Source organism: Schistocerca serialis, chromosome 5 (assembly GCF_023864345.2).
Source record: "Schistocerca serialis cubense isolate TAMUIC-IGC-003099 chromosome 5, iqSchSeri2.2, whole genome shotgun sequence".
Classification (NCBI taxonomy): Eukaryota; Metazoa; Arthropoda; class Insecta; order Orthoptera; family Acrididae; genus Schistocerca; species Schistocerca serialis.
The window spans coordinates 600,506,757-600,519,300 of record NC_064642.1 but is presented as its reverse complement, the minus strand read 5'-3'; the positions used below and the strand labels follow the sequence as shown (position 1 = coordinate 600,519,300).

The window sequence follows — 12,544 nt, the reverse complement described above, 5'->3', positions numbered from 1 at the left end:
TCGGCACAAGTTTACAGTTGTGTCAAGCCACTCGGCGACACCAGAAAGCTACCGAGGAATATTCCAGCAGTTAGTCGTAACGTTGAATTTGAAAGAAGAACGTTTACGAGGAATCAGACACGGCGTAAGCATACAACCGCTTTTACTTTAAACATAATAAGTCTATCGAATTGGTTCCCCTACATCAAATGTTATTCTTTTTGTGACATATTCATAGTACATTACTTGTGGTTGGGTATCTTTATTTTCGATTATTTCAGAGCAAAACTTTGCATTCAGTCACGTTATCATAACGATCAAACACGTGTGGTGAGCACCAGGAAGCCTCACCATGGTTGAATGCACCATACAACATGATCACCACACTTGTCTTTCGTTTTCTGCCTATGCTAGTTTTCAGTCTACTTGTAGCTTTTTGAAGGATCCGTCCACACCGAACAGGTCGTAGGTGTAACCGCTGTCCTTAGGCCTCTTGCTCTCGTCCGCGACATATTTGTCCTCTTCCAGAAACCACGTTCTTCGCTTAACCAGCTCCTCGTAGATACCATCTGAAAAATAATGTATGTTTATTATTTCTTAATGATGTTAGTACTTTATGCCTACATGCTACAGAATACGTAAGAATGAGACATAATGATTAAGGAAATCGATAGGTTTCACTTTATTAACAGTTATAATCACAAATAATTATGTACGGTTCATGATATGTTGCTACTTATTCATAGCGTTCTATTTCGACCATTTCGACCAACTTTTAAACAATTCTTTCTCTTCTCTGAAAGAGAATTGAATCATTTTTTGCTAGACGAGAAAAAATAGTAATGCTCTTTTGATTTTTTTACTGATTTGATGGATTTGCAAACGGGAAGTGCTGGTTTAGTTAACTATATCTTGTAATTACACTACTGGCCATTAAAATTGCTACACGACGAAGATGACATGCTACAGACACGAAATTTAACCGACAGGAAGAAGATGTTGTGTTATGCAAATGATTAGCTTTTCAGAGCATTCACACAAGGTTGGCGCCGGTAGCGACACCTACAAAGTGCTGACATGAGTAAAGTTTCCGACCGATTTCTCATACAAGAACAGCAGTTGACCGGCGTTGCCTGGTGAAACGTTGTTGTGATGCCTCGTGTAAGGAGGAGAAACGCGTACCATCACGTTTCCGACTTTGATAAAGGCCGGATTGTAGCCTATCGCGATTGCGGTTTATCGTATCGCGACATTGCTGCTCACGTTGGTCGAGATCCAATGACTGTTAGCACAATATGGAATCGGTGGGTTCAGGAGGGTAATACGGAACGCCGTTCTGGATCCCAACGGCCTCGTATCACTAGCAGTCGAGATGTCAGGCATCTTATATGCATGGCTGTAACGGATCATGCAGCCAGGTCTCGATCCCTGAGTCAACAGATGGGAGCGTTTGCAAGACAACAACCAACTGCACGAACAGTTCGACGATGTTTGCAGCAGCATGGACTATTAACTCGGAGACTATGGCTGCGGTTATCCTTGACGCTGCATCACGACAGGAGCCCAGCGATGGTGTACTCAACGACGAACCTGGGTGCACGAACGGCAAAACGTCGTTTTTTTCTGATGAATCCATGTTCTGTTTACAGCATCATGATGGTTGCATCCGTGTTTGGCGACATCGCGGTGAACGCACATTGGAAGCGTGTATTCGTCGTCACCATACTGGCGCATCACACGGTGTGACGGTATGGGGTGCCATTGGTTACACGTCTCGGTCACCTCTTGTTCGCACTGACGGCACTTTGAACAGTCGATGTTACATTTCAGATGTGTTACGTTACGACCCGTGGCTCTACCCTTCATTCGATCCCTACGAAACCCTACATTTCAGCAGGATAATGCACGACCGCAAGTTACAGGTCCTGTACGGGGCTTTCTGGATACAGAAAATGTTCGACTACTGCCCTGGCCAGCACATTCTCCAGATCTCCCACCAATTGGAAACGTCTTGTGAATGGTGGCCGAGCAACTGGCTCTCTGGGGAAGATCGCTGGGGATGTAGAACATCTCGAACAGTAGTGCCCAAAAGTTAACGTTATCACAAAAAGAGGACATACTTTTCAGGATGTTGGAGTGGTTACTGAACAATCTAGTATTTATTCACGAGATATATGCCGTACAACTGTGTGCAAAACACAAATCAGAAAAGTTCTGACACCTTAGATACACATTTGTAAGAAAATAACTAAACTGGGAATTCACTTCCACAGAAAAAGATGCTGTTGATTGCGGTTGCGGATACCTCTAATAGCTACACAGGCTGCTCAGAGAGGTGTCATGCTCTCTATGAGGTGGCTCAACAGCTTTCTTAGCAGTCGATCCCATTGCTTAGTAAAAGCGGTGTGGAGACCCAGAAGTGTCCCTGTTACAAGGCTGACGGGACGCAGTTCTCCTCCCCAACACATCTCCGACGTTTTCTATAGCTTTCAGATCCGGGGACCTCACTGGTTAGTCCATGCGGAGGATATGTTCACCTTCAAGAAGTTCATCCACGAGAGCGTCTCGATGCAGACCTGCATTATCGGCCTCATAGAGGAAGTCTAGACCAATTGCACCGCTGAAAAGGCGAACATGTAGCAGAAGTGCTTCATCTCTGGAACTAAGAAAATGAATATATTTCTCTGTCCATCAACAAAGATGTGCAGCTTCTTACAGCCATTCAACAGTTGAATAAGGATATTGCTGGCTGCTGCATGCTGTATCTATGCCATTCGCTCGTTATCCGTTCACTGTTCTCATTTTTCAAATACATTTTCAAATAATATTCAAGTACAGCATCTTCTCATATCATATGTTTCCTATGGATGTTCGATATTCCTTTGAGGCTATTAGAATCAGCACGCACATGTGGGTGGCGATATCTTTTTTATAACTGTTCTGTCCAAGAGTGGAAAAGGGTTACAATAATCCCCCCCTCCCACCCTCACTCCCCACCCCCCCCTCTCTCTCTCTCTCTCTCTCTCCTAAAAAACCCTCGAAACATTTTGTAGCTTTTATTAGCAATAACGTCGGCCGATTGTGTGGTTTGTGAACATGTGGATCAGTTGTATTGCTAAGCTATAATATGCATGTCGAAATATCATTCCGGTAAAATATCTAGGACATTCTAACATTCACTTTATCAGACTTTTCGTACGCACATCATTTATTAAAACAGAGAACTCTCCTTTGTCCATTCATAAGGCTTGTTCATGCTGATACTAGTTGAGCTATTGGCATCCAACCCAGTTACCCCGTGTAGCCAGGCACCTATTTACTTTACAATGCACACACTTGCCATTTTTAAGACTTTTCAGCAGTCAGGTAAGATCGCCACGATGCATATGCTAAGGTGTAGCCTGTAGTAGTAGCTTAACAATTTTCAGGTCCTACAGGGCTCATTGTTTACTAATCTTTTAACTGAATTTCTGTAATGCACTATATAGAACAACACCATTGCCCTTGTGAACGTTTCACCACATGACTACCAAACCTTTATAAGTCATATTCTGTTACCTAGTGTTTCATACTTAAAACTTCGGCTGTAAGTTTCAAACTGAAACTTGTTTAAAATTTATTTGAACTTGCACTTATATTTTTACAAGACATAGGAGTCTTTCATCTGTCAAGAAATAACAAGAGGGGGCTATCAACTATTATTGTTTTCAATTATACCGTACTCTGACTTTAAAATATACGAAAAGTCGTTTTCTTTTATCTGAAGTGCTCTTGTGAGATCAAGGATTCTTGATTCCGTAAAGAAATGTTTTTGAACGCAGTGTTTGAACAAGTGTTGATGTTATATCGTTTGATGTGCTATGGCATATCAAATTTCTGCACAGAGACAATGTGGGCGAGCCGACAGGAAAGCTTACCAGTCATCCAGTTGTTGGCCATGAATGTTGACGCTGATAGTAATGCTTTTACTAAAACGAGGCCCTGTTAACAGGAGACACATAAAGAAGCCCTTATTACTACACTTAGTCGATGGAGTGCACCATGTGAATAACCCACAACCATATAGTTGTGATGAAATGCCCTGACAACTAGTTTCGTCTACACGTTTTGTTACACTCTCACTCAGCCCAACGATACAATGTAGTTTACAGTTATATCCAGTTCATTTAATTGTAGCAGAGCTGAATTTCGTCAGGTACTTAATTTGATCAGATTCCTGCACAGTTACGTAATGAGTGACTAAACTTTTTAACATATTTTTTTGTGAAACTTTCTCGCAGTTCTCAACACTTTTGGAAGAGTCTTAGGGTGCTGTTGAGAGGTTTTTACAACACTTTTTAAAAATATATTAAGCTACTGAATGTGGGTGGCGCAATGATCAGGCCACAGATTTCTCATTCTTGAGGTGCAGGGTTCTAAACTCTTCTGGCCATCAGGCTGAAAACTTTCTGTCGTTAGCCTGACCACATAATGTAAATGCTGGGATGGTTGCTTTGACAGTCATATGGTTTGTGTCTCGACCACCGAGTTGGTGCTCCCATTCTAATAACCTCCTCCATGTGATGGTGAAATGTCTTTTTTCTTTCTACATTTACTGCTGCAGACACCACCATACTTAAGGAGATTTTGGTATCAGTATAAAGTAACGTATGATCCACATGTTAGTTGCACAGTATTATGATGTGTTAATATGGCGGATGGTAAGTGTTGAAATTCAGTGGTCAGAGAATACCTCCTTCTGTTCCCCTCTGCCACTCATGCGTTTTTTTCTATGTCTTCCACTGTTTGTACCCCAAGCAGTCAACAGCCCACACGTCTTCTCGAGTCATAATGTCGAAAATTAACATTCTGCAAATACACAACTGAAAACTGATAATTTTCTATTAATGTGAACTAACATATCATACACATTACTAAGAGTGTCTAAATCACATATACAACATAATATCATTCCCATCATACTTTGAATCTATCGTAATACTTTGTTAGTGAAATATGTTTCTGTTGTAAGCAGATGAACGTCACACCTTATATTTGATTTGTAAGACAGTTGCCATGTCTGGAAAGATGAACTGGTAGCTACTCACTATTTTGGTCATAATTAGTATCAGATAGTATGAGAATGCCTAGAAATCATATTCTGATAACTGTAGTAATGATATACCAATAGATCCAATTCACATGATTAAGTACTACTTCTACATTATATATTGAAAATAAATGTATATCTATCTATATCTATTGTACTTAGAACGTTGGGAGCAATAGTTTCTCCTTAGGAGAAAAACTATATAGACATTTTAATTGTTAGGTACTTGGTACCTAAAATCTGTAAGCAATATGTAAATCTTCACACAAAAAAGTGCATGTGTGACAGCGATGGATAGCTGATATCAGTGACTGTCACTAAAGTACCAACCGAATAGAATATCGGGAACCGAATGAATAAATATTCACACTAATGCCATAACAATATGAAAAGGTGATAAAATAGGTACGCAGCTTTACTGTATGGTTAAACGATGGTGGCGTCCTCTTGGGTAAAATATTTTAGAGGTAAAATAGTCCCCCATTCGAATCTCTGGGCGGGGACTACTCCAGTTGTTATCAGGAGAAACAAAACTGGCGTTCTACGGATCAGAGCGTGGAATGTCAGGTCCCTTAATCTAGCAGGTAGGTTAGAAAATTTAAGAAGGGCAATGGATAGGTTAACCTTAGATGTAGTGTGAATTATATCAAGTCTTTTTGTCAGCTGAATACAGGCTTATAAATACAAAATCAAATAGGGGTTATGCAGGAGTAAGTTAAATAATGAATAAAAAAGTAGAAGCACGGGTAAGATACTATGAACAGCATAGTGAACGCATTATTGTAGCCAAGATAAACATGAAGCACCACGAATACCACAGCAGCACAAGTTTACATGCCAACTAGCTCCGCAGACGATGAAGAGACTGAAGAAATGTATGATGAAAATAAAATAAATTAATCAGATAATGAAGAGAGACGAAAATTTAATAGTCTTTGGGGTCTGGAATTCGTTAGTAGAAAAAGGAAGAGAAGGAAAAGTAGTAGGTGAATATGGAATGGAGATAAGAAATGAAAGAGGAAGCCGCCTGGTAGAATTTTGCACAGAGCATAACTTAATCGTAGCTAACACTTGGTTTAAGAATCATCAAAGAACGTTCTATACGTGGAAGAGGCCTGGATAGATTATATAATGGTAAGACAGAGATTTAGGAACCCGGTTTTAAACTTTAAGACATTTCCAGGGGCAGATTTGGAATCTGACCACAATCTGTTGGTTATGAACTGTAGATTGAAACTGGAGAAATTGCAAAAGTGTGGAAATTTAAAGAGATGGGTGAAAGAAATATAGTAAAAGAAGAGCAGGTAGCTTTGAGAGATGAAATATTGAAGGCAACAGAGGATCAAGTAGGTAAAAAGTCTAGTGGTAGTAGAATTCCTCAGGTAACAGAAGAGATATTGAATTTAATTGAGGAACGGAGATAATATAAAAAATTCAGTAAATGAAGCAGGTGACAAAGGAAGACAAATGTCTCAAAAATGAGATCGACAGGATGTGCAAAATGGCTAAGCAGGGATTGATAGAGGACAAACGTAAGGATGTAAAGGCATACATCACTAGGGGTAAGATAGAAACTGCCTACAGGAAAATTAAAGTGACCTTTGAAGAAAAGAGAACCACTTGTATGAATATCAAGAGCTCAGATGGAAAGCCAGTTCTAAGCACTGAAGGGAAAGCAGAAAGGTGGAAGGAGTATATAGAGGATCTATAGAAAGACGACGTACTTGAGGGCAATATTATGGAAATGGAAGAGAACGTAGCTGGAGGTGAAATGCGAGATATGATACTGCGTGAAGAATTTGACATAGCACACGAAGACCTAAGTCGAAACAAGGTCCCAGGAATGGACAACATTCCATTACAACAACTGACAGTCTTGGGAGAGCATGCTCTCACAAAACTGTACTATCTGAAGAGCAGGATATATGAGATAGGTTCAAATGGTTCAAATGGCTCTGAGTACTATGGGACTTAACGTCTGAGATCATCAGTCCCCTAGAACTTAGAACTACTTAAACCTAACTAACCTAAGGACATCACACACACCAATGCCCGAGGCAGGATTCGAACTTGCTGCCGTAGCGGTCGCGTGGTTCCAGACAGTAGCGCCTAGAATGGCTCGGCCGTCCTGGCCGCCTATAAGACAGGTGAAATACCCTCAGACTTCAAGAAGAATATAATAATTCCAACCCCAAAGAAAGCAGGTGTTGACAGGTGTGAAAATTACCGAACAGTCAGTTTAATAAGTCACGGCTGCAAAATACTGACACGAATGCTTTATAGGCGAATAGAAAAATGGTAGAAGCCGACCTTGGGGATCAGTTCGGATTCCGTAGAAATGCTAGAACACGTGAGGCAATACTGACCCTACGATTTATGTTAGAAGATAGCTTAAGGAAAGGTAAACCTACGTATCCAGCATTTGTAGACCTAGAGAAATCTTTTGACAATGTTGACTGGAATACTCTCGTTCAGACTCTGAAGGTGGCAGGGGTAAAATACAGGGAGTGAAAGGCTATTTACAATTTTTACAGAAACCAGGTGGCAGCTATAAGAGTCGAGGGGCATGAAACGGAAGCAGTGTTGGGATGGGAGCCTATCCCAGATATTATTGAATCGATACATTGAGCAAGCAGTAAAGGAGACAACAGTGCCGATTGTAATGTTACCGACGACTGTGCCGCTAAAGCGGAGTTATTGAACGCACTCTTTTTGTACTTATACAGTGCATATATGAGATACGATTTTCATTTCCTTTCCTATTACGCATTGACAAGGAAAGTTTCAGATCTGCTTGAAAATGGCCTGATGTAAAGGCTGTAACCGATCGTGGACTTCATTAATTTCGAATTAGCAAATGAAGCAGTTTTTCTTTATATGTTTTAATATACCGGTTCTCTAGTGAAGTTCGTGCATTTCCTCAGTGTCATTGTTGTGGAATGTCCAATGGCAGTGTAAAAAATGTACAAATTCCGCTTGAAAAAAGGCAAAAAGCTGAAAGAAGGCTGAGAAATGAACAAAATGTACGAGTAAGCAGCGCTCTTGGTATTCGAGTAATTTGCTGTTCACTATTGCATTTGACCAGCTTGGAGAAAAATCAGTAGGGTCTGTAAGTAGTTTTGCCACCATTGTAGCTAAACATAGGTTCATTCTTAGAGCTGACTGCACGAACGCAGCGTAATGCACAATTTCTTAAACTACTACTTACCCATTATACGAGCTACTGGGCCAGCAGTGCCACCCATTTCGTCAGGAACCACGTTTTTTGGTAAATACTCGAACAACGTCTGTGAGCCTGGTTCATGGATCACTATCTGGAAATCGAGATTTGACAGGTTATAACATACGAAGAACACTTGAATTTTATATAGTAGAAGAAAGATTAACCCTGAAATATCAATAGTAATGAACATACAAAAAAGTGACTCCATCATTTTACGATTGTTAACAGAGATAAGTGAAATGCACATTAACGATATAACCTAGCAATAAGTATTTGAATGATATTTCAAGTTCATTTAAAAATAGCTTATCTATACATGATATTAATAAGGTGCTTGTAGTTTCTTTTGTACTGTCCATAAAGATTTTATGTACTCAGTCTTGTTTCCTGGGTGATGCTGCTGGAAAGGGCTTGGGTAAGTGAATACGCACAGGAACAATAAGAAACCATCATGAAGATGATTTGGTAAAACCTAGCAAGTATCGTTTCTTATTAAGATGTACAAACACAATCGGCCAGAGTCATTATACAGGATCGTTGTCAATAAAATATATAAAAATAAGGACTTCATAACAATATTTAAATCATATGGCTATCTAAAACCCATAGCGTAAGGAAATAGCTCGGAAAATTATCCTCTATCAAACTTTCAAAATGCAAAATATCTCATGTGAAAATTTCTCTGGTATAAACTATACGACATAAAACGACGCAAAAAAACATTATTCCACAGCACACACATACAATAGCGAGATTTTAAAATAAAAATACCAATTCAGTGCATGATTAACTGAATACAAATGAAACAATGTATGTCTGTAAGTTATATCGCGTGCACTCGTGTATGATGTCATCTAAGCCACAGTCAATAGTATCTAGTAGATTATGTTACGTGCTTAGAATGAAACTCAGGTTGCATATAGCTGGGCTCAAGACAGATGACGCAACGGCGTACGTATATTAAGTTAACGTCTACATATTGAGGTCTCTTGCATACCAGACGTATTCTAACTTTTTTACGTAATCTGTGGTCAGGAATCCTATGCAAGAGAGCTACTTCTGCTTCAGAATGGCGTAACACCCATTACCCAGTATGATGGCCTCATTAGAAAAGTACACTAATGTTTATAAAAAACAGAACAACTTGAACAACTAGAGATAGGACGTTCATATACACAGGACATGTACATTAGTATGTTCTGCAGAAATGATTAACATTTCAGTCACCTCCGTTCATCATGTGTTCTGTTGCCTAGTACGCAGAGGGTCCGCCATGGGCCCTGGTAACTCGTTCCATGGGCATTGGCGTCGACGCGTATAAGGCGCGAATGACGTCCTGTGCTGTAGCCGTCCATGCTGCATTCACCTGGTTTCAAAAGTTCCTCAGCGGTTACAGCGCTACACCCGTCGTTTCACCATACCCATATATTTTCGACTGGCGCCAAGTCTGGCGATCTGATGCGGCAGGGCTAAAGGCTGAAATCCTGTGACACCAAGAAGGCACGTGTTTGTACAGCAATAACTGCTCATGCACTGCCTTGCTGAGAAATAGCATCTGAGGTGTTGTGCAGAAAGGGTGTGGCTACGGGTCGCATGATGTCATCCACGCACGTCACACTGGTCACAGTGCCCTGGACGCGCACCAGCTGTGATTTGTGGTTGTGCTCAATGGCACTCTACGCTATAAGACCATGAGTTGGCGCTGTACGATTTGTGCGAATGCTGTCACTGTGATACCGCTCGCCCAACTTGCGAGGAATCAAAATGTGGCCAACATTTTCAAACATACAGAACTTTGATTCTTCCGGAAACACTATCACATGCCCTTCCTTTCCCCAGTGACGTCGTTTATATACCACTGCCGTCTAACGTCTTTCTGCACATTCGTCAAAGGTAAGCGAGAAGTGGACAACGTGCACGGGAACCATGTCGTAATATACGGCGGCGCACTGTCACCTTTGATAGTGTAGGACGTGTTCCGCAATTGCACTGGATCAGAAGAGGACGCAGATCTGTACTGTAATGCCGTCCGGATGATGTGTCGATCTCCTCGGGGGGGGGGGGGGGGGAGGGGGAGGACGCGGGGGGGGGGGGGGCTGGCTAATGCTGCCTGAACCTCCTCGTCGTGTTCTGCGGCTTGCGCCTTGCCTGGACCATTACGCACACGCCCTTTGCGCTGCCGAAACGCTTCGTCCCACACGAGCAGCAATTTCCCTGATGGATACATCATTCTTTCATGCCAATAATGCGCCCTCTATCAAACTGACTAATTGGACGGTATGATTCGCGAATACGTCTGCAAGGCATCGAGCACGTCTGCACCAGTCACACTGATACCTTCGGTTTCACGCGACAACGAGAGCAGCAGGTATATTTTACCGGCAGGTGGTGTTGCGCCGCGATATCGATGTTGATCCTGAACCCACGGGCCGACGTGGTTCAAATACTAATCATTGCTCCAGAACATACTAATGTACATGTCTTGTGAATATAAACGTCCTATCTCCTGTCGTTCAAGGTGTTCTGTTTTTTCTGAACATGAGTGCAGATACTCCGTTTGCATATTCAAGAAAATCTGTTCCTTAGCTCTCTTTCCTGTCACTAAACCAGTCATTGCAGTTCGCTTATGATGAGCAATCACTACTCCTGCAATTCTGTGAATCGATTCGTGTCGCGACTTATGAGAGGATGCTAGTTGTTTATCATCCTCAATGTTGACATGATTTCAGTGTTAGTCTGCCGTGTTTCGAAGAAAGACGTGGAGAACCAATCCGACGAGAGGTTAAGAGAGGCACACAGTCACTGCAGGCACTTTCCAGTGCCAGGATAGCGGTCGATAACCGGGAGCGTGTGTCTTGTATGTTCCAGTATGCCCAATTAGCGAGTTACTCATTAAGGTTATGTGAATCTAGCCTTCTGCACAACTGCCGCTGCTTTGTATAGACTGTTAATTCTGCTAAACCAAGTACAGTAGCACTTGAACTGGCCTGTTCAATGATGCAAAGTGAATGACAACAATGTTTAAGACCTCCAGCAGCCGCAGCGATATACACTAGCGGCCATTAAAATTGCTACACCAAGAAGGAATGCAGATGATAAACAGGTATTCATTGGACAAATACATTATAGTAGAACTGACATCTGATTACTTTTCCACGCAATTTAGGTGCATAGATCCTGAGAAATCAGTACCTATGGCCTTGATACGTCTGGGTATTGAGTCAAACAGAGCTTGGATGGCGTGTACATGTACAGCTACCCATGCAGCTTCAACACGATACCACAGTTCATCAAGAGTAGTGACTGGCGTATTCTGACGAGCCAGTTCCTTGGCCACCATTGACCAGACGTTTTCAGTTGGTGGGAGACCTGAAGAATGTGTTGGCCAAGGCAGCAGTCGAACATTTTCTGTATCCAGAAAGGCCCGTACAGGACCTGCAACATGCGGTCGTGCATTATCCTGCTGAAATGTAGGGTTTCGCAGGAATCGAATGAAGGGTAGAGCCACGGGTCGTAACACATCTGAAATGTAACGTCCACTGTTCACGGTGCCGTCAATGCGAGCAAGAGGTGACCGTGACGTGTAACCAATGACACCCCACACAATCACGCAGGGTGATACGCCAGTATGGCGATGACGAATACACGCTTCCAATGAGCGTTCACTGCGATGCAGCGTCAATGGTAACCGCAGCCATGGTCTCCGAGCTGATAGTCCATGCTGCTGCAAACGTCGTCGAACTGTTCGTACAGATGATTGTTGTCTTGCAAACGTCCCCATGTGTTGACTCAGGGATCGAGACGTGGCTGCACGATCTGTTACAGTCATCCGAATAAGACGCCTGTAATCTCGACTGCTAGTGATACGAGGCCGTTGGGATCCAGCACGGCGTTCCGTATTACCCTCCTGAACGCACCGATTCCATATTCTGCTAACAGTCACTGGATCTCGACCAACACGAGCAGCAATGTCGATATACGATGAACCGCCATCTCGATAGGCTACAATCCGACCTTTACCAAAGCCGGAAACGTGATGGTACGCATTTCTCCTCCTTACACGAGGCATCACAACAACGTTTCACCAGGCAACGTCGGCCAACTGCTTTTGTGTATGAAAAATCGGTTGGAAACTTTCCTCTTGTCAGCACGTTGTAGGTGTCGCCACCGGCGCCAACCTTATGTGAATACTCGGAAAAGCTAATCCTTTGCATATCACAGCATCGTCTTCCTGTCAGTTAAATGTCGCGTCT

The 12,544-nt window shown here is 42.2% G+C and overlaps 1 protein-coding gene across 1 annotated transcript in view; it reads right to left on the bottom strand.

The window, feature by feature from the left end:
* Window positions 1-225: 225 nt before the first annotated feature.
* LOC126481509 (alpha-tocopherol transfer protein-like) overlaps window positions 226-12,544 on the bottom strand; it is a 59,865-nt gene continuing 47,546 nt past the window's right edge. Inside the window, exons 6-7 of the mRNA XM_050105307.1 lie at window positions 8,277-8,382; window positions 226-548 (exon numbers count right to left, since the gene is read on the bottom strand). Coding sequence (XP_049961264.1) covers window positions 397-548; window positions 8,277-8,382 — 258 coding nt within the window. The 3' untranslated portion in view covers window positions 226-396. The remainder of the gene's footprint in view (window positions 549-8,276; window positions 8,383-12,544) is intronic.